We start from the raw sequence: 21,863 nt of genomic DNA on the forward strand, positions 1-21,863 counted from the left end.
TGTGGTAGTACTGATGCTTTAAAGCGATTATTTATTGATCCAGAAGTAAAATCTGTTTTTCTAAAATATTTTGCTGATGGACTTTCTCCTAGTCAAGCAATGAAACAGAATATATCTAGACTTCGTACTCTTCCAAATTATGTAGTTTCATTGGCTAATGGTGCATTGAACCCAAGACCTTGGACTATATATAGACTGTGGCATAAATATTTGGAAGAAAACTATGGAAGTTTTAAGGAACCTTTTGAGAGATTAGAAGAAAAAATCCCAGATTATTTAAACCAAGGTACCTATTATTCTTGAATATATAAAAATGGCTCAGTATCATAACTAGATAGTATAATAACATTGTCTCACATTATTTATTTATAACATATTTTGAAAATGTATTTTACATATTATAATATATTTAATATTTATATACTATAATATGTAACGTGTAATAGGTTTAATCTTATTTTATTTGGTATTTAAATAAGGAATTTAAACACATGGAAATATTATTATTAGATTAATGGTTCTTTTTTAAATTATATTTTTTAAGTCAGTTTCTATGAAAAAAATTGTCCATAAATGATTTGTATACTTTTATATTTTATAAATAGTACCTGAAGAGATTATTACTCAATATTTTTTTTCAAATGCGTTGCATTTTTAATACTATCTGTAGATAATATTATTATTAATATAAAAAAATATTAATTTACAATACATGTTTAAAAAGTACCTACTAAACTACTTTGAAACATACAAATATATTGAACATTTTCATTACAAGACTAATGAAACATATTTTTTTATAATATAATGTCGACTGTTTAATATATTTAATTCATTAGTGTTGTTCAAATAATAAAAAAATAAGATAATAATACTACTTAAGGTAATATTATATACTAGGCATTTTATGAATTAATAATTCATCAAACTTAAGTAGTTTATACTTTCTAATTTCTTGTCAATATTTATAAACTTTATAGGCATACATGTTGTAATAGATAAAACAGATCCATGGGTAGTCCTTGTTGTAACACCATTAAACGAAAGAGCACAACAACTGAAAAATAGTTCTGAAATCATATTTATGGATTCAACTTCTAGCTGTGATGTGTCCATGGCATCTATTACTGTTCTCTTAACAGCTACAAAGGGAGGTGCAGTGCCAATTGGGGTTTTAGTTCATAAGCGACAAACGGCTATGGCCTATGAAAAGGGATTTAAAATGCTAATGGATAATTTTCCCTTATGTTTCAATGGATTAACGGTAATTAATTATTTATTGTATATTCTAAGCAACATTATTTATTTTATACATATTTATTCTAATATGTACATATTTATACTAAATAATACCAGTTATAGTTATTATACACTTATCTCAATTTTTTTATTCCACTTAATCATTTATTTTAATAGGCATATAAATTATAAAATATGTTTAAAAAATTAAAAAATCTTATATTTGTTGTTATAATCTAAATTTATAAATTATAAATTATAATTGAGTACATTATTCAACAATAAATAAATTGAAAATAACATATTATGTATTAATGTATAATGAATTTAATAATATATCTTCAATCAGATTTTATCATATTTAAAAACACTTATAGCATGATAACTAAAAGGTAGAGAATAAAAACTAACTCTTTAACTAGGTAGGTACAAGGTACCTATATAATATTATAACAAAAAACTTTTTTTCTCAAAATATTATTCTATGGTTTAACTTTAACTAATTCTTTAAAACTATATTAGTGAAGAAAAAAGTTATTTATATACTTAAAAGATTAGCCCTTATTGATATCACTCATGGGGTAGGTTACTAATTTTTAATTATGATTTATAGTAGGTTTAAAAAACAATGAATAAAATCATTAAATATTAAAAATGTTGTCATAATTTTTTTTTATACACACCTACTGAACATTTTATCTTCTTACATAATTTAGTTTCCAAAAATTATGATGACAGACGATTCCATGGCTGAAAAAAAGGCAATTCAAGAAATTTGGCCTCAAACCACTCAGATTCTCTGTATATTTCATTTTTTACAAGCCGAATGGCGATGGTTGATGTCTTCTAGTAGTAACTAACTTTTTAGAAAAGTATTTAATAATTATTTATAATTTATATTTATATTAAAGAATTCAATTTTTAGGCTGTATATGCTAAGAACCATGAAGATTTTCAAAATGTAGTTAATGAAATTAATCATTTAGAAGGAAATCAATTATTCAAAGATCGCTTTAATGAAAATTTAAAAGAAGTCAGGAATGGTCAATGAGTTATAGAAATGAAAATCTTATAACTCGTAATAATCAAACCAACAATTATTCAGAGGCAACAATTAGAATTCTGAAAGAAATTATTTTAGAACGTACTAAAGCATACAATGTTGTTGCGTTGGTTGAGTTTATTTCAATAATTTGGGATAAATACTTTATTAATCGTTTGTTAGATTTTGCTTACAATAGGAAGAATCAAAGAGACTATGAATTACAACTGACAAAAATGAAATCAGTTGACCCGAATCCTATATTACAGATAGATGAATTTTTATACAAAGTTCCAAGCTCTAAAGATAGCAAAAAGACTTATGATGTAAATACCATTATTGGATGGTGTAGTTGTTACAGTGGCAAACAGGGAGGGTTTATTATGATATTGAATTTCCAAATAGCCCAGTAACTGATTCAAATGAAAGGTACAAACTTGCCTTTTAGCTCTGGGAATCAAAGATTGCCCTCCAAAACAATTTTTTGAGGTACTTCATTTTATATTTTTAATTTATTTTAAATATTAATTTTTTTCAAACACTACTTTATAGGATCTGAATGAGTTGCCAACACCACAAACTTCCATTATGGAAAAAAAAAATTTGAAGACAACTACAGAAAAAATAAACTTGCAGTTATGTTACAATAATTTTTCAAATAACTTACAAGATGATGATATTGAAAACGATCCAAATATTAGACTTTCAATATCTCAAAATAATAATAATCAGTCATTAAATGACAAATTCACAGAGAAATGGGAAGATTTTACTAATTCAATTAATAGACTTGGTGAATTACTACAACAAGATGTATCTGAAACATCAATAAAATATTTATCAGCTTTTACAAAAAAAATAAAAACATTGATACAACATCTCAAGCTGTAGATTTTATAATAAATAATTCTTCAAGGTAAGATTAATGTTTTTATGAAAAAATTATATAGTATGTTAGGTAATTGTTTGGTAAAATTATTAGTTCTAAATGAGGAAGAAATATTCGAGTACAACCAACATCTGTGGCTAGAAGAAAAGTAACATATAAAGGTAATCATCGGATTGGTGCTGGTAGACCACCTACAGAAAAGAGTACTGCAGGAAGAAATTCTCTTTTGAATAAAAATAAAAAAAAAGTGGTAAACGCAAACATAACTTAGTACAAAGTATTACTAATAATCAAGCAAACGGTAAATGCCATTAGACAAACAAATTTAATAAATATTCAATATATATTACGTATGTGAAGTTAGCCCCCCCACCACCCTAAAAAACATTCAAAATAATTGTAACCTGACTTTTTCAATTTGTAACTGTTTGTAACCACCTTTTTAAAATTTGTAACTTCATTGTTCAGAAGTTATAATTGGTTTCTCAATGAGGGGCCAACTTCACGCTGGCCCCCCCAATTTAACCAAATCGATTGAAATTAATTTTAAAATTTACCTTTTAATTTGTAACTATTTGTAACCGACTTTATAAAATTTGTAACCTCACTGTATCAGAGTTATAATTAATTTCTCAAAGAGGGGCTAGCCCCCCCAATCAACTTAATCAACTCCAAAATATTTGTAACTCGTTAAGCTTAATTTGTAACTATTTGTAACCGACTTTTTTAAATTTGTAACCTCACCGTATCAGAGTTATACCCTTTCCAAAATAAGGGGCTAGCCCCCCCAATCAACTTAATCGACTCCAAAATATTTGTAACTCGTTGAGCTTAATTTGTAACCATTTGTAACCGACTTTTTTAAATTTGTAACCTCACCGTATCAGAGTTATAACTAGTTTCTCAAAGAGGGGCTAGCCCCCCCAATCAACTTAATCGACTCCAAAATATTTGTAACTCGTTAAGCTTAATTTGTAACTATTTGTAACCGACTTTTTTTAATTTGTAACCTCACCGTATCAGAGTTATACCCTTTCCAGACTTATGCCTCCTAACCATAGAAAATTGCTTTTGACCCTCGTATTAAGTTGGAAAATATCTATAATATACAACGGTATCATAAACTTATTAATTGGAAATTGTTCGAATAATATTAAATTTGATTGGACATTATTTTAGTGGGAATGACATTTTAAAGTTCTGCTATATTCAAACAGTAAAAACATTCAGGAGCAAAATTGGGGAGTGCTCCAAAAATTCCAAAAAAAAAGGATAAACTTTTATTTACAACAAACTAATAAAATACAATTTTGTCACAAACTAGTTTAGTTTTCGATGACGAACGATGTGATGGATAATTATACGTACCTCTTTCCATCCAGTAATCGATAAAGTGAAAATCTAAGAGCATTCACTTGTGAACACTGAACAGAGTTACTATATAATAGAATCATTACAATTTACAGTATTATATTATTAGTATGTACATTTAAGTTAATAATTAGTTATTTTTTTAATAATTTTAAAATAGGTAGGTAAATACTTAATAATATATACCAAGTTATAGTTGTATGAAATTGGTGTTTGTATTATTATTATTTAATTATTATTTAAATAAAAAACAGTAAAGCATATTCTCAACATTGGCAATATTGTGTGCATTAAAATTCATAACAATACCTATATTGGTATATAATTGCAACATACGCAGCTACAAAATAGTTATAATCTGTGAATCTGGAAAAAACTTTTTTTTTTAAATGGTATTCGTATGTATTATTAGCTAGAGGGTACTCATGTAATTTTTGAATAAATAGTAAAAATTGTAGTCATATCTAAATACCCAACGCCGCTGTGATATGAATTGTACCAGTAATGAATAACGATATTCTTCCAATTTATTTATCTTTGTGGTTTATTTTTATTGTTACTGGCAAACAAACAATTCGATAACGACTCTTTAGTTTTCATAAATAAATACATAAACAAAATAATTAATTATGACATAGAATTTTAATATGTATTGAACGGGTTATATAAGTAATCAATTGAGTTTTTTGTTATCAACGTTCCTACATTTTTTGATCTTCGTATACTCTCGATTAATCTGAAATGAGAGGTCCCTCATAAATTTATAATCATTTGTAACTGAATTTAAAACATATTTAACCAAATCCTATTTAATATTATGAAGTTGGAATACACTACAGTGACTACACTATTATGCACTAAAGTATTGTAAAGGTATGACTGTTAGGACGTTAGGTGATATTATAAATAAGACAAAGTGTCAAAGTTAATTATTTAATCCTTTTGTATAAACATAAAAATCCTTTTAGAACCCTTCTCTAAAAGCTAAAACAAAATTATGAGCATTTATAAAAACTAAATTTTATAAAATTCTATGTTCTGTCTAATACATAAAACAGTATATGGGGTTTTACATGTTTCGATTGGGGATTTATTCTTTGCTTGTTTTTGTATAAATTATTATGACATTCCCAATGCCTTTTAATCCTTTTGCAGAATGTGACATAATGACCGACCGAATTTATTGAGCTGCTTCCAATGTAATTAATAACTGCTACAAGCTTATATCTAAAACAAACGACAATTGATAAATGAAGATTAGTGATACTATATAATGGTAATCAATGATTAAATAATGTTATACGTTTCAGAAAAACTTAATTTTTTTCTATATTGATAAAGAAATTATTTTTATATAATTTTTAAAAATTATAGCTGATAAGAATAAGAATTATATTTATTGTGGTATAAAAAAAAATGTTGGCAAGGTAAGGTGTTAATCACTCCACCGCACATTAGGGTTCAAGAGGATCATTATAATAAATGAGTTAAATTTGAATTAAAGTATATAAAATTGTTGTATACGAAATATGATTTTTATTTGAGACTGTCATTCATCTTTTATTTTTTTTTTTTTTTTTGATATTTTAGTATGAACTACTTATGACGAACCTTATTTTAAAATTTCAATATTTAGTAATAAAATTTAAAATTGTGTACATTTTTAACTAGCAAATTAAAGTTTTACGTGTTTGACGAATTTTGTCAACCAGATGCTCATAAAAATTCATCGTGAATTTAGGTTGAACTTTTTTTAAATTATTCAAAATTATATTTTAGTTTTTCAAAAAATTAAAAATTATTTAGACAATTGTTAAAAAAAGAAGCTTTTCATGCTTTAAAATTAATAAAAATATATTTGATAAAATGTTTGTGAAAATAACCCAGGCAAATTTAATACAATAAACTTTTATGTATATAAAAAAAACACATTAAAAATAATAATAAATACCTGAAGTTCTGACTTATAATCTCCATTGGAATATCAATAAGCTTATATTCATTAATATCGTTTTCAAACCAGAAATCCGTTTCAATAAGAATGTGGTCATTTAGTTTTCTTGTAGTAACAAATGAATTTCTCTTGCATATTTTACATTTCTTTGTCTTTGTGTCAGTGTATGTTGTTATTAAATCATTTAATTTGGTCAAATCAAGTTTTTTTCCAGGTTCCATAATCACCGTTGGGTTATTAAATTGTTTTTTTACATTACATTTTACACATATTTTAGTTTGAACGCTACTTGGGACGTTTGATAGTAAATTGTTGCTTAAGCCAACTACATTTGCTATGCAATTTAGCATAGATGTTCCTTGCTGTATTTCAGTATATTCGCATACCCCACTACCCATCAATATTTCTGCTCTTGTCTTATACGTTGATACACTACTACCATGTAGAGCAACGTCTCTACACAAATTTAAAAATTTGTTATCCATAACCAAGCCATCCATATACCGTCTAAAATGATCAAAATCCACATAACCGACTGTTAGTGCTACAAGTAAACTGTCAAACGCACAAGTGTTACTCACTAACAGTCTTTGTCTTTGGACTTTTACTGCTGCAAGTAAATTACCATTCATGATGATGGCTTTATTGGTAGATCTTAATCTCGATGAGTTGAGAATTTTTTGTATATCAGCACATCCATCTTTATACTTAGTCAAACGTTTACCTTTGGCTTTTATGGTACTGTTAAAATATGGAGCTTCTCCTTTGTTTTTCCAATTTTCCGTAGCTCTTATATTCTCATTTAAATATTCACTGACTTCGCTTTCGCTACTTTCTATTTCATTTTTTTCACTACTTTCTCCAAATATATCATCATCATTATACACACTTAAATCACCATTGTTATCATACAAATCGTCATCAAATTTATCAACATCATTCAGTCCACTTAAATCACAATTATTGCTATGAAAATCATCTTCACATTTATCAACATCATTCAGTCCACTTAAATCACCATTGTTATCATACAAATCGTCATCAAATTTATCAACATCATTCAGTCCACTTAAATCACCATTATTGCTATGAAAATCATCTTCACATTTATCAACATCTTTCAGTCCACTTAAATCACCATTGTTATCATAAAAATCGTCATCAAATTTATCAACATCATTCAGTCCACTTAAATCACCATTATTGCTATGAAAATCATCTTCACATTTATCAACATCATTCAGTCCACTTAAATCACCATTATTGCTATGAAAATCATCTTCACATTTATCAACATCATTCAGTCCACTTAAATCACCATTGTTATCATACAAATCGTCATCAAATTTATCAACATCATTCAGTCCACTTAAATCACCATTGTTACTATGAAAATCATCTTCACATTGATTGACATCACCAAAACTCTTTTCACGATTACTATTGTCAAAATTACATTTATCAATGCTAAGGTTAAAAACATTATTTTTTGTCTTGATTATTCTATTGCTTTTTGCAATTTTTATTGTTCCTTCAATCGAATTCAAATGAGATGCAACAAAACGGTCCACAGACATTAAAGACTGACCTTTTCTTAACTCGTTTTTCAAATCAGCGAAATATCCTTCCACTGGGGCAGATGTTGCTGTATCAAAATCTGTATTGTAATAGTTCTTCATCACATTGCTCCAAAGAGGAAAATCCTTACAAATACGTAGAAGAGGTGTACTCAGTTGAGGAAAGTGATACGCATTCAACCTAAAAAAATAATGATTTATTAGTTTTAACTCTAGATATTTTAGAATTATAACCACCTAACCTAACCTAACCACCTATGTTAGTAATTATTTATAACTTTAAGCCGCTAAATAAAAATGCATTAAACAAATTAAAAAATAAGTTAAATATACGTTTTTTATAAATCTAAAAAATAATATTTTAGTATACGATTATTTTTGTAAAATAATGAACACCACAATTTATCATCAAAATAATAATACGAGAAATCAATAATAATATATTTAAAAATTACATGAAACAACAAAAGCTTTATTTTGTAGTGAAATATTAATTAAGCTATAACAGTAAATATAAAATTAAATTTTATTCTGAGTATATTTGCTTGTTGCGAGGCTTCGTAATAAAAACAAATTTTAAAAAGCGAACTTAAGATCTTTAAATTACATATTATGTATTTAATCAGAATTATCCCCGCACTTCAATGTTACAATCAGCAATTCCTAAAGTGTTAATCCGACTAACTAGCAATCTCTACTCGCGGACCACCACAGTTTATAAAACGTTGCTACAAGATGTTAAAATGAAATATATAATTATTACGAAAATTACCTGTCTCCTTGAGAAATGTGATCTTCTGCCTTATTTTTTATTTCGTTGATAAACATATCTATTTCACTCAAAAATTCAGATTGGGACATTACATCATACTCTTCTTCATTTGTATTTTCACTGTAGTCGTTGAATTCAATAGATTGTCTGTTATAATCTAGATCGTTCTCTATAATACAACATAAATCATTTCTGAATATTTCAGCGTTAGTGTTTGTAGATGTCCCTCTTATGTTTCCATCTGTTTCTGATGTAGAAATGACAATAATTTTCATTAAAATTTGAGCAAACTGTTCTAAGGTCTGTGCTTTAGTGAGAAGAACAATTCCTCTGACATACAATTCTTTAACCTTATTATTTCTGTTTTCTTTAAAACATTTCCACTGGCAAATCATTTTTATAAAATGTGCTATGTCTAAACGCACATAAACAGAAAAACCTGAATCATTAGCATTGTTTTTAAGTATACGAAGACTTTTTTCACAATATTCACTTTTTGTAAGATTGGTGAATGTACGAGTTACTGCTCCAATAAGAGCATTTGAATAGTCAACTACAACTTCACTGGGGTAAGGAGCCCCAGCCCTAACCCATTGACTTAACCAATACGAAATTGAAGGGATATCTTGTATTTCAGAAAGCATCTGACATACTGGCACTTGAATGATTCCATCATGTAGTACGATTGCATACAAAAAAATGTGTGCGGACGTAACATCTTGCGTGGTTCTTTTTATTTTTTTAACCAAACCACCCGTAGCATCTATACACAATCTTAATCTATTTTTTGATAGTTTTAAGGTTTCCTTATACACCGCCATTTGGTAAGGAGACCAGCATAGGCGCAACTAGAGGCCAAACACTGGGGGTGCTAAAATTATGCAGAGGACACAGGCCCGTGGGGGCAAGCCCCCACACCCCCAAACACCTACCATACAACAATTTTATAATTATTATAATCATTCCAATCCACACTATAAAACTATAAGCACACTAATATTTAAGTATAAAAGCTATAATATACCTTATAAATACATAAGTTATAGTATATAATTTGTTTAAGTGATAAAAATAATAATTAAGTTTAAATGGAATTTATACAATATACATATTTATTATACATAATAATATTATTTTATATTAATAATAATTTTCTATTCTTAGTAGAATACTTTTCTAGTATTTCTGAAGAACTAATTTTGTTAACAATGTCTCTTTCGATGTTTAAAATTGATAAATTTGTGAACCGCTGTTGTTCCATACTTTTTTTATTATTTTTATTTTTATTACTAGTTTTATTATTTTTTAAATTAATATTATATTACCTTGATTTAAAGAATCACATTTCTCAGAGTGTCCCCGAAATGCTACACCTTGTTTACCAAGATATAAAACAATTTCAATTATTTGGGCCATATAAGCTCTATTTTCTACAATTTGATTGTGATGAGTATCTGATAATTTGGCTATAATGGAACCTGATTGCTTTCACTTGTTTTATATGCAACCATCTTTGTTAAATTAGTTTTATGAACATCAGAGTTTTGATGTTTTCCTATTTTAACAATAAACTGAAAAAGACAGTTAATTTAAAATTTAATTAGGTAATAATAATGAAGTTTATTTGTTAACAGACTAAATAGTATATTTTATTATATTTTATCATGTATTTTTTTTATTTTTATACTGATTAAATTGCTTAGTTAAAAAATAAAATAATAATTATACTAGATATATAGATATAACTATAATCATCACAACCAATTTGTGTTTGTCCTAATAAACGTCAAATACAAAAAAAAAACATTTTTTTCATGATTTTTAAATTTTTGGTGGTTTTGGTATGGGGGTGCTAAATAAAAAGCTGGGGGTGCTGAAGCACCCCCAAGCACCCCCCTAGTTGCGCCTATGGAGACCAGTAATGAATCATGAACGGATCGGCACTTATTAGATGTATAGATCCAGCATATGGAGTCATATGTTTTAATTCAATCAACGATAGTATGGGGTCATTAATTTCAATTCCTAATTTATTATCTCGTATCTCTTGTTTGACTTTTCTTAAGACAGGACCATTATAAATGTTCGGAGGACAAATATCCCCAAATTCGCATTTTTTTCTCATTTCATTTCTTCTCCAGACATTTGATGTAGATTTTTGTAGTTCATCTCCAACTTCAATCCTTTTTTTACCATTTAAATGTCTTTTTACTTTATAATCATGGGGAATTCCTCTTGTATCTTTCGTTGTTATTATGATTTTAAGAGGTTGACCTTCCAAAGGTTTTTTCTCAGCTACTCCTTTTAAATATGATTTACAAGCCTCATCTTTGCAAATAGCATTAAAAGTTAAAAAATATCTAGCAGAAAAACTATCATAAATCTTACATCTCTTAAACGAATAGCAACAAGGGACACCATAAGTACTAAAAAAATAATCATAAATTATATTTGACCATACTCCTTGTTCTAACACACTATATTTTCTTTTTTTATTGCCACTGCCATATTCCATTGTCACAGGTTTCATTTTTCTGTAAACATCGTACGGAATGTCCAAATTAAATTGTTGATCATTATCAGAACATTTAGAATCACATATTGAATCATCATCCTCAGTTGACGAATTTCCTTCTTCATTCAATATCGGAGTTATGATTTTTTTTTCCAAAAGGCCAATTCCAAGAGTTTTTTTTAAATTTGTGAGTAAACCATATCTGTCTTGGCTGACAATGAGGTATATACTTTTTTTTTTAATTTTGAAACCCAAATCTCTTTCAATGTCTAACCAAACGGAACTGCTGAAGTCTAGCTTACCATTTTTAAATAGCCTATTTTTGTAAGCAATTAATATCGACAACAGCTCATCTTTATCAATTTTTGGCTTTCTACCAGTTCGTGGCTGTAAATTAAAAAAAAAAAAAAGTAGAAATTTTGAGTACTATTTTTAACATTAATTTCATAACTTCTATTAAATACACCCATTCATTATTTTTAAATGTTTTAATTCAAACCAGAAATAAAATACAATACTAGGTACAATCAATTATATTGTACTTATAATTATTGTTTGATTATATATTTTACAATAATGTGAGATTTTTTTCACGAATTGTTTTTATGTCGATAGTCACGTTCTTCTAGTTACATACAAAGGTGGGTTATAGAGATTCAACTACACCTCACCCACTTACCATCCTTTGAGTCAATCCATAGGAAGGATTTGAGGACCTCGATGTCAACAAAAAAGTATCAGAAAAACAAATTGTATTTTAAAAAAAAGCGGGGAAGTCGTGGATGTCGCTCTGCTGTAAGGTAGGTTTAAGGTTACTGTAATGGATGGGATTAAATTTGAATGCAATGATAGGTATCATTGTATATGAAAAACGATTCTGAACGGAGATGATTTGTTTGACTCGTTTAAATCGTTATTGTTACACGATTTAAAAAAAATTTAAAACTCAAATGCTCAAAACATTTTTCCTATAATAACGCTTCAAATTTTCTCTATAGTTATTTGAAGCAAAACTTATGGAATACTTACTGTTGAATTTTTTAACCTTAGATATAAATACAAACAATTTTATGAATTTTGAACTACAAAATAATTTGCAAATATTCATGGTTTTGACGAATTTTTGTCAATATTTGAACTTTAAATGCTAATTAAAAAAAATTGTGCCTATGTATTCTTATAATTTTTTAATCACTATAAGAATAACTTATGAGCAACTTTGTATTAAATTTTCAAGTATTTTGATTGGGCCAAAAAAATTTTATCGACAATTCAAAATAAATTTTTCAGAAAAATTGAAAATTTCAGTTGTCTATAAATATCTCAAAAATAGTCAAAATATTTTGAAAATTAAATCATGTAAAGAAAATACCAATTTTAATAACTGGTGAAATTTTCAAGTATCTACGACTTTTTAAATACTTTTTAAATAATAACAAATATTTAAAATCGTTTGAGCACAAGTCGTCATCGTTACGTGATTTCGTAAACATTTTAAATTCATAACATTTTTTCTAAAATGATGCATCGAGTTTTCTCTATAGCTACATGAAGGAAAACTTATTGTTAAATTTTTTATTCTTAGATATAAACACAAAAAATTTTATGATTTTGTAACTTCAAAATTACTTGCAAATTTTGGCGATTTTGGCATATTTAGTAAAAATTTTAACTATTAACGCTTATAAAAAAAATTTATGACTAACGATTTTCGATTTTTTTTAATTACCCTAAGAACCACTCATAAGGAACCTTGTATTAAATTTTCAAGTTTTTTTGGCCATCCAAATTTTTTTTATCGACATTTCAAAAAAAAGTTCTCAGAAAAATCGAAAATTTCAGTGGTCTATAAATAGCTAAAAAAAAATCGAAATATTTCGAAAAGTTAACTGTATATAGATAACACTGACATAAACATTTGGTGAAAATTTCAAGTATTTACAGTGATTAGTATTTGAATTAAAATGATATAAAAAATCGATTTGGTCGAAAACTGGTTTTGCGTAAAAATTCCCGTTTTTCCGTCATTTTTTTTTTTGTTTTTCTCGATTTTTTTGAAAACTGTCGGAAAATGTTCACTTTTGACCTGTATAATGCACCAAGGATATTCACTTTTACATCGGAAACCCCCACCGAAGTTTGAAATTGAAGCATTATTTCGACTAGTTATGCTGTACACAGACACAAAAAAAAAAAAAAAAAAACACACATCATTGTAAAATCATACATTTTTTTTTCCAAATGGAGTTTTTATTAAAAAAATAAATTTTTAAAATGTTGATTTTTATCAACATGAGTTAAAAAATAAATTTTTAGAATTTTGATTTTTAGCAAAATAGATTTCTTATTTTTTTAACGTGTTTCTTTTTATCAACTTGAGTTAAAAAATAGATTTTTAAAATGTTGATTTTTAGCAAAATAGATTTTTTTATTTTTTAACTAGTTTTTTTATCAAATGGAACTATAACTTTTTATCCAAAAAAAGCTTGAAAGTTTAATGGAAGGCTCCTAACAGTAGTTGAAAAATATTAATAATGCAGTCACATTTTTTTTATAAACATTTTACGTTTAAATTTCCAAAATATGAAATACGTAAAAATACGGCACCTAATGTACAGCAGAGCGATACCCACTCACCCGCTTTTTTTTTTATAAGTAAAATTTGTCAAAAATATATATTATAATATATAATAGACTGACGCCGTTTTCGCTAAGATTTGTTTTTCTTATACAATGATATTATATCATTGAATTCAAATGTAACACAATCCTTTAGGTTTAGTGACTCACTTGTAACCTACTGTACAGAACGACACCCACTTGCTTAACTTTTTTTACTTATACAGTTATATTAATTTAAATTTAAAAAATTTCATCTTGAATTCCAAATCGTGAATTTTATGGAAGAATTGTTTATAATTGAAAAAAAAAAATTGTACGCTGATTTGTGACAATTTAACGATATTATATTATTAAAATAAGAAAATATACGGTAAGTCCAGTATATTTTATGTTTTCTAAGCGAAAACACGGTAAATCCAAAAACTCGGTATATCACATGAAAAACGATGGAGTTACCGTGTTTTGTCTTATGTTCATACATTAGAAAAAAAAGGGTATGTACGTGACACAAAGTTTAGTTACATTTTATAAATTAAAAACAATGATTATTTTCAATATTATTTTGTGATTTACCAAACTGATATTGTTAAGAATATATTATGGTCTCTAAAAGGGTTATAAAATTTAATGAAAGTTTTGTTCCAATTGGACCTAGAAGTTCAATTAAACCCCTAGCTGTAATATGACACGAAGGAATAAGTGGTAGAAAACAAGAAGACCTAACAAGTTGTTACTATGCTTTTTATTTTATTTTATAAAGACATGAAAAAAATAACTATTTGGTTAGACAACTGCTCTGCCCAAAATAAGAATTGATGCTTCTTTACATTTTTAATTTTTATAATGAATTCTCAAAAACTTAAAACTATGGTGATCGATATTTTCTATTTTCAAAAAGGCCATAGCTTTATGTCTGCGGATTCATTCCACCATCAGGTTGAACTTTCCATGAAACATATGGGTAAAATATATGACTTTTGTGATTATGAAAAATCAATAAAGAATTCAAATAAAGGCCATGTTGAAGTTAAGGTATTAGATAGCGAAGATTTTTATGATTGGAAGTCACAATGCTCTTTGAATAAACTTAACAAGCAAATTAATCGCCCAATGTTGAATAGTATAGTTCATATGAGGGCCGAAAGAGGACTGAAATATTTATTATACAAATATTCATATGATGAGTATACTCCGTACCAAATGCTCGAATTCTTATAAAACTATCATACATGAAAAAAGATATTGAAAAACCTCAGCAAAAGAAAGAATCAAGGGGAATTCAACTAGAAAAAAAACAAAGTATTATAAAAACACTAGGCCCGCTAATGCCTAAGAGTAGACACCAATTTATTTTGGTTTGATATTCCTACATCAGATACAGTTAATGATTTATACTAAGAACTTGAAAATTAGAAACTGCTAAAGTAATTTGATTTATAATATTGTGATAGGAACCAATATTGTTACCATAAATTTAAATTTTGTTTCGTTTTATTTTTAACAGTTAAGTTTATACTAAAATTAATTATTTTGTTATTTAAGATTTCATTTATTTTAATTGTTTTTGGTGATGACCAGCTAAAAGGTATTGTTTTATTTTGTTTTTTAAATATTTAATAAACTAAAATAAAAGTCTAATTGTTTTGTAATACATTTTTTATAATAAACAATTTTTAAATTACTTGTTTAATAAAATTGGAGTTACACATTTTTTTTACATATAAACCATGTTGTATGATCATTGACTTAAATATGGTATGTCCAAAAAAGTCTAAGCAATAACCCAGTAAGTCCATTATTATGGAGTTATTAATTTTTTGCTTAGTACTCCGATATTGATTTTATGATAAGTCCATTTTCTCCTTAAAAAATTCAATTAAGTTAAAATAAAAAGTATTCAACCAAATCTAGATGTAAAATTAGATATATCTGCATAAGGTTTGACCAATTTTTTGAATAAACACTCTTTCTAGGCTTGATTTACTGTTTAAAAAGTCATTTGGTGTTTCTCAATAATCATGTTAACTGGAGTTATCCTGTTTTCACTTAGCACGGCAGGATTACAGGGACGGATTGGGATAAAAATTCGACCCGGGAAATCTGTACCTATGCCGGCCCTTTATGAAAAAAATATACTCAAATTTAGTTACACAAATATATTTATAACTAATTAATACATTAATTCTTTAGTTAATGTTTTAGAGGTACTGACTACTTAATTAATTATATCATCCGTGTCTATAGTATAAAGTACTTCTTTTTCGACGGACATTAACATAAACGCCTCTAGTTTTGATTCCGATAATTTGCTCCCTAATCTGTTTTTAATAAATTTTAATGTCGAAAATGTTCGCTCACATGCTACCTACCTACGAAAAACTCAAATGGTACGAATCAATATTTATAGTGTATTTAAATAATTTATAAAATATATATACCTGAGTTGATGGCAGTGTTAGAAGATAATTGTACGCCAAGGCTAAATTACTATAAACACTGCTATACATATTATACTTAACTAAAACATGAAGACAGCACACAGTACAATTAATGCAAAACCTACAACTTGTTTTCATTATATTTTGGTAGTCATATTCTTCAACTTCATCACTAGATTCGTCATTTTCAAGTGTTGTTTGTATTTTTGTTTTCTAAGTAAAATTCTGGTAATGTTTTCTTAAGGTTGTCAGTAGTATACATTTGCCGATCCTAGGACCGCCACCGCCACCGCCACCGCCACCGCCACCGCCACCGCCACCGCCACCCCCGCGACCTACCACTCGCCCAAGGTACCGCCACCCGTACCACCACTACTCCCCAACCAAAGATCGTGCAGTCGTCACAACACTACAACACCTCTGATCCATAATTATACGTATGTACTATATACACTACGAGCACACTAAACACACATATATTACCTTTATAATTTATATATATGCAACATGGTGGTCAAAGATTCTGCATGGAATTGTTTATTAAGCATTACCGTTACCACTTATATATATATATATACATAATTTTTTTTTTTTTTTTTTGTTATCCAGCATTTCCCATACTTAAAATCCCTTCCATTTCAATATGAATTAAAATAATGATACATTACCTTATTAAATCAGTATGCACATACGTTTTTACAAAAAAAGGTACACGAGTTATTTACAATGTATTCCTTAACAGCGATGTTTTTTTATTGTTTTATTAATACTCTGGGATTCGAACGACGTAATTCAGAAAATGAATTTGATATACCATTTTTATTTATGCCGTAAGTTTATTGTAATTTAAATAATCATTATTATTATTTACCATATTTGTTGTTTAGTTTTAATATACAACCATTACCACAAGTTAGACCTCCACCAACGGATTTGAATGAAGTTTTCAGGATGATAGATGAAATAATGTAAGTTTAATATTATAATGAATAATATTGTTATTTTCTAACATTAAAAATATTAGTTATATTAGTGACGAAAACGACGAAGAAATGTCTGAAATATATTCACCTGAAGTATCATCTGATGAAGATTTTTAATAATGTAAATAGATATTATGTAAATAGATCAATAAACAATGTCAATAGTTTTTTTTTTTAATTATTATGAATTTTTATTTTACAAGTATATATTAGGTACAATATTCAATACAAACTTCTAACAGCATTTTGTCATCTTCTACAAAGTCTTCGCCCCAAATATATTTTCTATTGCTTCAAGACATACATCGTTGGTTTCTTCACCGCCCCAAAAGTCGACTTGATTTGGTTTATCTATAATAGTAAATATTTTTATACAAAATGAATAAAACAATAATAAAATGAACATACCAATTGTTCGGTGTTGATGAACACAATCTTCAGATATATGGTTAACATCGTTCCTAGTCTATAACAGCATAATATAACGTCGGTAAGGTAAGTGCTACAATATTAAACAATATTATGACATACTAACTTCATCTACTGAAATATTTTCTTCTGGGCTGAATAAATTACTGTAATAAACCCGTCTTGGTGTATTTGATAGCTACAAAATTTATTTTTTTTTTAATTATATATATATATATAATATGATATATACGTAATTAAACTGACCATTATATCCAACTCGCCATTTGCTATAAAATCAATAAATCCTGTTGAAATGTCCTGTGTATTGATGGTAGATTCTTTGCTGTTGTTGTACGACATTTGAAAAAAAGAAATGATAAAACGATTTTTAAAAAAGATAAAATAATTGTTTTAAGCAAGAGCGTTCAGAAATGCACTAACAGTGCACTATAGCTTAGGTATCATGTTTAAGAGAAAGAAATTACATCGTCATACGAGGGGGGTATAAAATTGCTAAGACAGCATTTAAGCAAAAATCTTGGAAACGTTGAATTTTGAAATGTGTACAAAAATTATTATTATTTGGCTTGATCATTGTTAAATGCGGTAGTAACGATTTGACAGTCATTGTCTCAGGTTAGCTATCTCTTTATCTGTATATTTTGTTCATATTCAAAATGTTTAAGTGCGAACAGTGTGAATATACTTTTTCGCGGAAAGACATTTTAACCAGGCATTTAAAGCGGCATAATAAAATTGAGCAATTTAAGTGTATTATTTGTGGCAATTTATTTTGCAGAAAGGACGCTCTCAGAAGACTTGAGAAAAGTATTCATGGTGAGTAAATTTCATAGTCATACAATAGAATATTAGGATTCTATAGATGAAAATTATTGTTTTTATCATTATACAAAGATAAGATTAGTACGTACATGATATATTCAATACCGCGGATCCGATGAACATGTAGCTGTCAGTTTTGTTTACATTATTTGACCGGTGTACCGTGACAGTCGTCATCAACGGATGATAATCTTTTTTTTTTTTTTACTTAATATACGGTATCCGATTACTTGTTTGATAATCAATGCAATCTGTGCGTTTTAAGGGGTTTAGTATATACAACTATACGTACATGCTTGTAGTATAAAAACAATATAACGCATTTAATTCGAGTTTGAAATAATAAAATATTGTTCCATTTTAGGTTTGTTAAACAGTAATGCACATCCAGTTACACGTACAGCGGCAATTGCAAGTAAGAATTATATACATCTATGTATTATATTTTATATATTATGATATCACTTTTATAGATATCGATGGTGTAGCAGTATTGGATACGGTTGCAAAAAGTGGATTGCGTGAAAGTATGTATTTATATAGTAAATATATCGTGTTTAATTAAAAATTTTATTATAGGTGATAACAACGCGTTTGATGATAATTTAATGTATGAAGACAGTAGTGATGGCTATTGTATTGATGTGTTGGATAAGGTCGAACATAATGAAATGTGTAAAAGTATGTTATATTAAATATGTATATCTTGAATCACCAATTTATTTATTTTTTTTTTTTTTTTTTTTTTTTAGGCAATAACAATATTACATTTGAAGACGACAATGATTGTTATTGTATTGATGTATTAGATAAAGCGGAATATAATGGATTATGCAAAAGTATTATATATTTATATAATATCATAAATATATATTGATTTTATTTATTTTTTTTTTAGCTGATAATGATGAAATGATTGAAATAGCCCCAAATATTTTAGTCGAGAATAAACAAGCTGAATGTTCAAAACAAAGTACATATACATATATAATATGAATAGATCTTTTTTTTTTTTTTATAAAACTTATAAATTATTTAGGTAAACGTGTACATAACGAAAATTCAAATGGAGTCGCTAAAAAGAAACGTATGGAAACGATTACATCATCGACATTTGTTGAAACAAAGTCAGCGTTTGACGGATTGTGCAAAGAATATTTTAAAAAAAACCCTGATTGTATTAAAAAAGTTAGAGATTTTTTAGACAATTCAAAGCCAGAGATATATGCTATACTAATCAATTCAATTAAAAACTCTCCTGTAAAGTATAATATTAAATTAGAGGCCACATATATTATACCTAATACAGATACGAAAGAAAATAGAGCATTTAAAACAAGATCAAGATCATTATTTCAATCAGACGATGTCAACAATGTTTTAGAATCAGATTTTATTGAGATCTTACAAGAACAAGAAGATATGGAACTTAAGGGCAGTGGCTTTTCATTAGAGAGTATAGACGGTATTATATTAAACGTAAATGTATATAAACCATTAGGAGGTTCGTCTTATATACCACTTCCGGCATTTATAGAGAGGAAAAAGGCAACAATTAACGTTTTAAACTTTGACGAAAAATGCTTTAAATATAGCATTTTAGCCAAACTAGTAAATCCTGTTCATGCTGAAAGAATAGGATCTAATTATGTTGAAGTAGAGAACAGGTATAATTTTAAAAATGTAAATTTCCCGGCTTCATTAAACGATGTTGTAAAATTTGAAAAAACAAATAAAGTTTCAGTTAATATATATAGTTTAAAAAACGGAGAGCTCAAATATAAAAATAACGTAAAAAAAAAAAATTCAAAAAGAATAAATTATACCACAACAAAACCTGAACAAACTATAGTTTATCCAGTAAAAGTATGCGAGGAAGAACTTGATGATCATCATGATTTATTATTATTTGGCGATGGGACGGGAAAACAGCATTATTGTCGTATAACAAATTTAGCAAAGTTAATCGGAGCGCAACTAACAAAAAACGGACACGCTATGTCATTATGTAAACGGTGTTTTAAGACCTACTTTGGTGTTAACCGTTGCGGGGTTACCGCAGAACAACGCCTTAATAACCACAAATTAAATTGTAATAAAAATAAGCCACTAATACCATTATTACCACGTCCTAATACGTACATGAAGTTTGAAAATTGGGAACGTACACGCAAACATCCATTTTCAATTTATGCAGACTTTGAATCAATATTAGAAAAAAATAGTAATAATGATTCAAATAATACAAACATTATTCACCATCATGATGTCATGAGTTATTGCTATTATGTCAAGCCGAGTGATGATATACCAAAAGAATTGTTAGACAAATATGATATAGAGATGGGACCAGTTGTGTTCAGAGGAGATTCGAGTTTTAACAGAGGTGATGTTGCAAAGAAATTTATGGAAGAAATTGTTAAAGTTGCCCTTAAAATAGAAAAAATATTTAACGTCAATGTGCCGATTGTAATGACTGATGAAAATAAAAAAAATCATCAAAATGTCGTCGCTCAAGGATCATGTCCATTATGTAAATCGAAATTTATCAAAACTCAAAATAATGCTGTTAAAGATCATGATCATTTGACTGGAAAGTACAGAGGGACTGTATGCAGTAAATGTAATTTATTAATGGAAAAGCCTAGTTTCGTTCCGGTTATGATTCACATTTTATTGTCACGCAGCTAGGTTTTAATACAAAATCGATTACCGTTATACCAAATCCCGAAGAGAAATTAATATCCTTTACAAAATACATATCAAATACTTTTCAAATTCGTTTTGTTGACACTTTTCGTTTTATGTCAACTAGTTTGGAGAAACTGGTAAATAATTTAGCTAAAGGAGATACATTAAAATTTAGAGATACCAGAAGAGTGTTTAATAATAATGATATTGAACTGGTAACCAGGAAAGGTGTATATTGTTATGAGTATACGGATAGTTGGGAGAAATTAAGTGAAACGGCACTACCATCAAAAGAACACTTTTACAGTACATTACACGAATCGCATATTGACGATGCAGATTATGAACATGCAATACGGGTATGGGAACACTTTAATTTAAAAACCCTTGGTGAATACAGTGACTTGTATATCAAAGTTGATGTGATGCTTCTCTGCGATGTTTTCGAAAACTTTCGAGACTTATGTTTGGTTACGTATGGTTTGGATCCTAATTACTATTATACTGCACCTGGGA

General features: G+C 27.6%; 1 protein-coding gene and 1 pseudogene across 1 annotated transcript; both read left to right on the forward strand.

Moving 5' to 3' along the window:
- Positions 1-2,286: 2,286 nt before the first annotated feature.
- LOC126554375 (uncharacterized) lies at positions 2,287-3,441 on the forward strand (annotated as a pseudogene).
- A 15,948-nt stretch (positions 3,442-19,389) lies between these two features.
- LOC126554376 (uncharacterized) lies at positions 19,390-21,347 on the forward strand. The gene has a single exon (XM_050209450.1). The coding sequence runs from the start codon at positions 19,746-19,748 to the stop codon at positions 21,345-21,347; it is 1,602 nt and encodes a 533-aa protein (XP_050065407.1). The 5' UTR covers positions 19,390-19,745.
- Positions 21,348-21,863: the final 516 nt, after the last annotated feature.

Source organism: Aphis gossypii, unplaced genomic scaffold, assembly GCF_020184175.1.
Source record: "Aphis gossypii isolate Hap1 unplaced genomic scaffold, ASM2018417v2 Contig00478, whole genome shotgun sequence".
NCBI classification, from domain to species: Eukaryota; Metazoa; Arthropoda; class Insecta; order Hemiptera; family Aphididae; genus Aphis; species Aphis gossypii.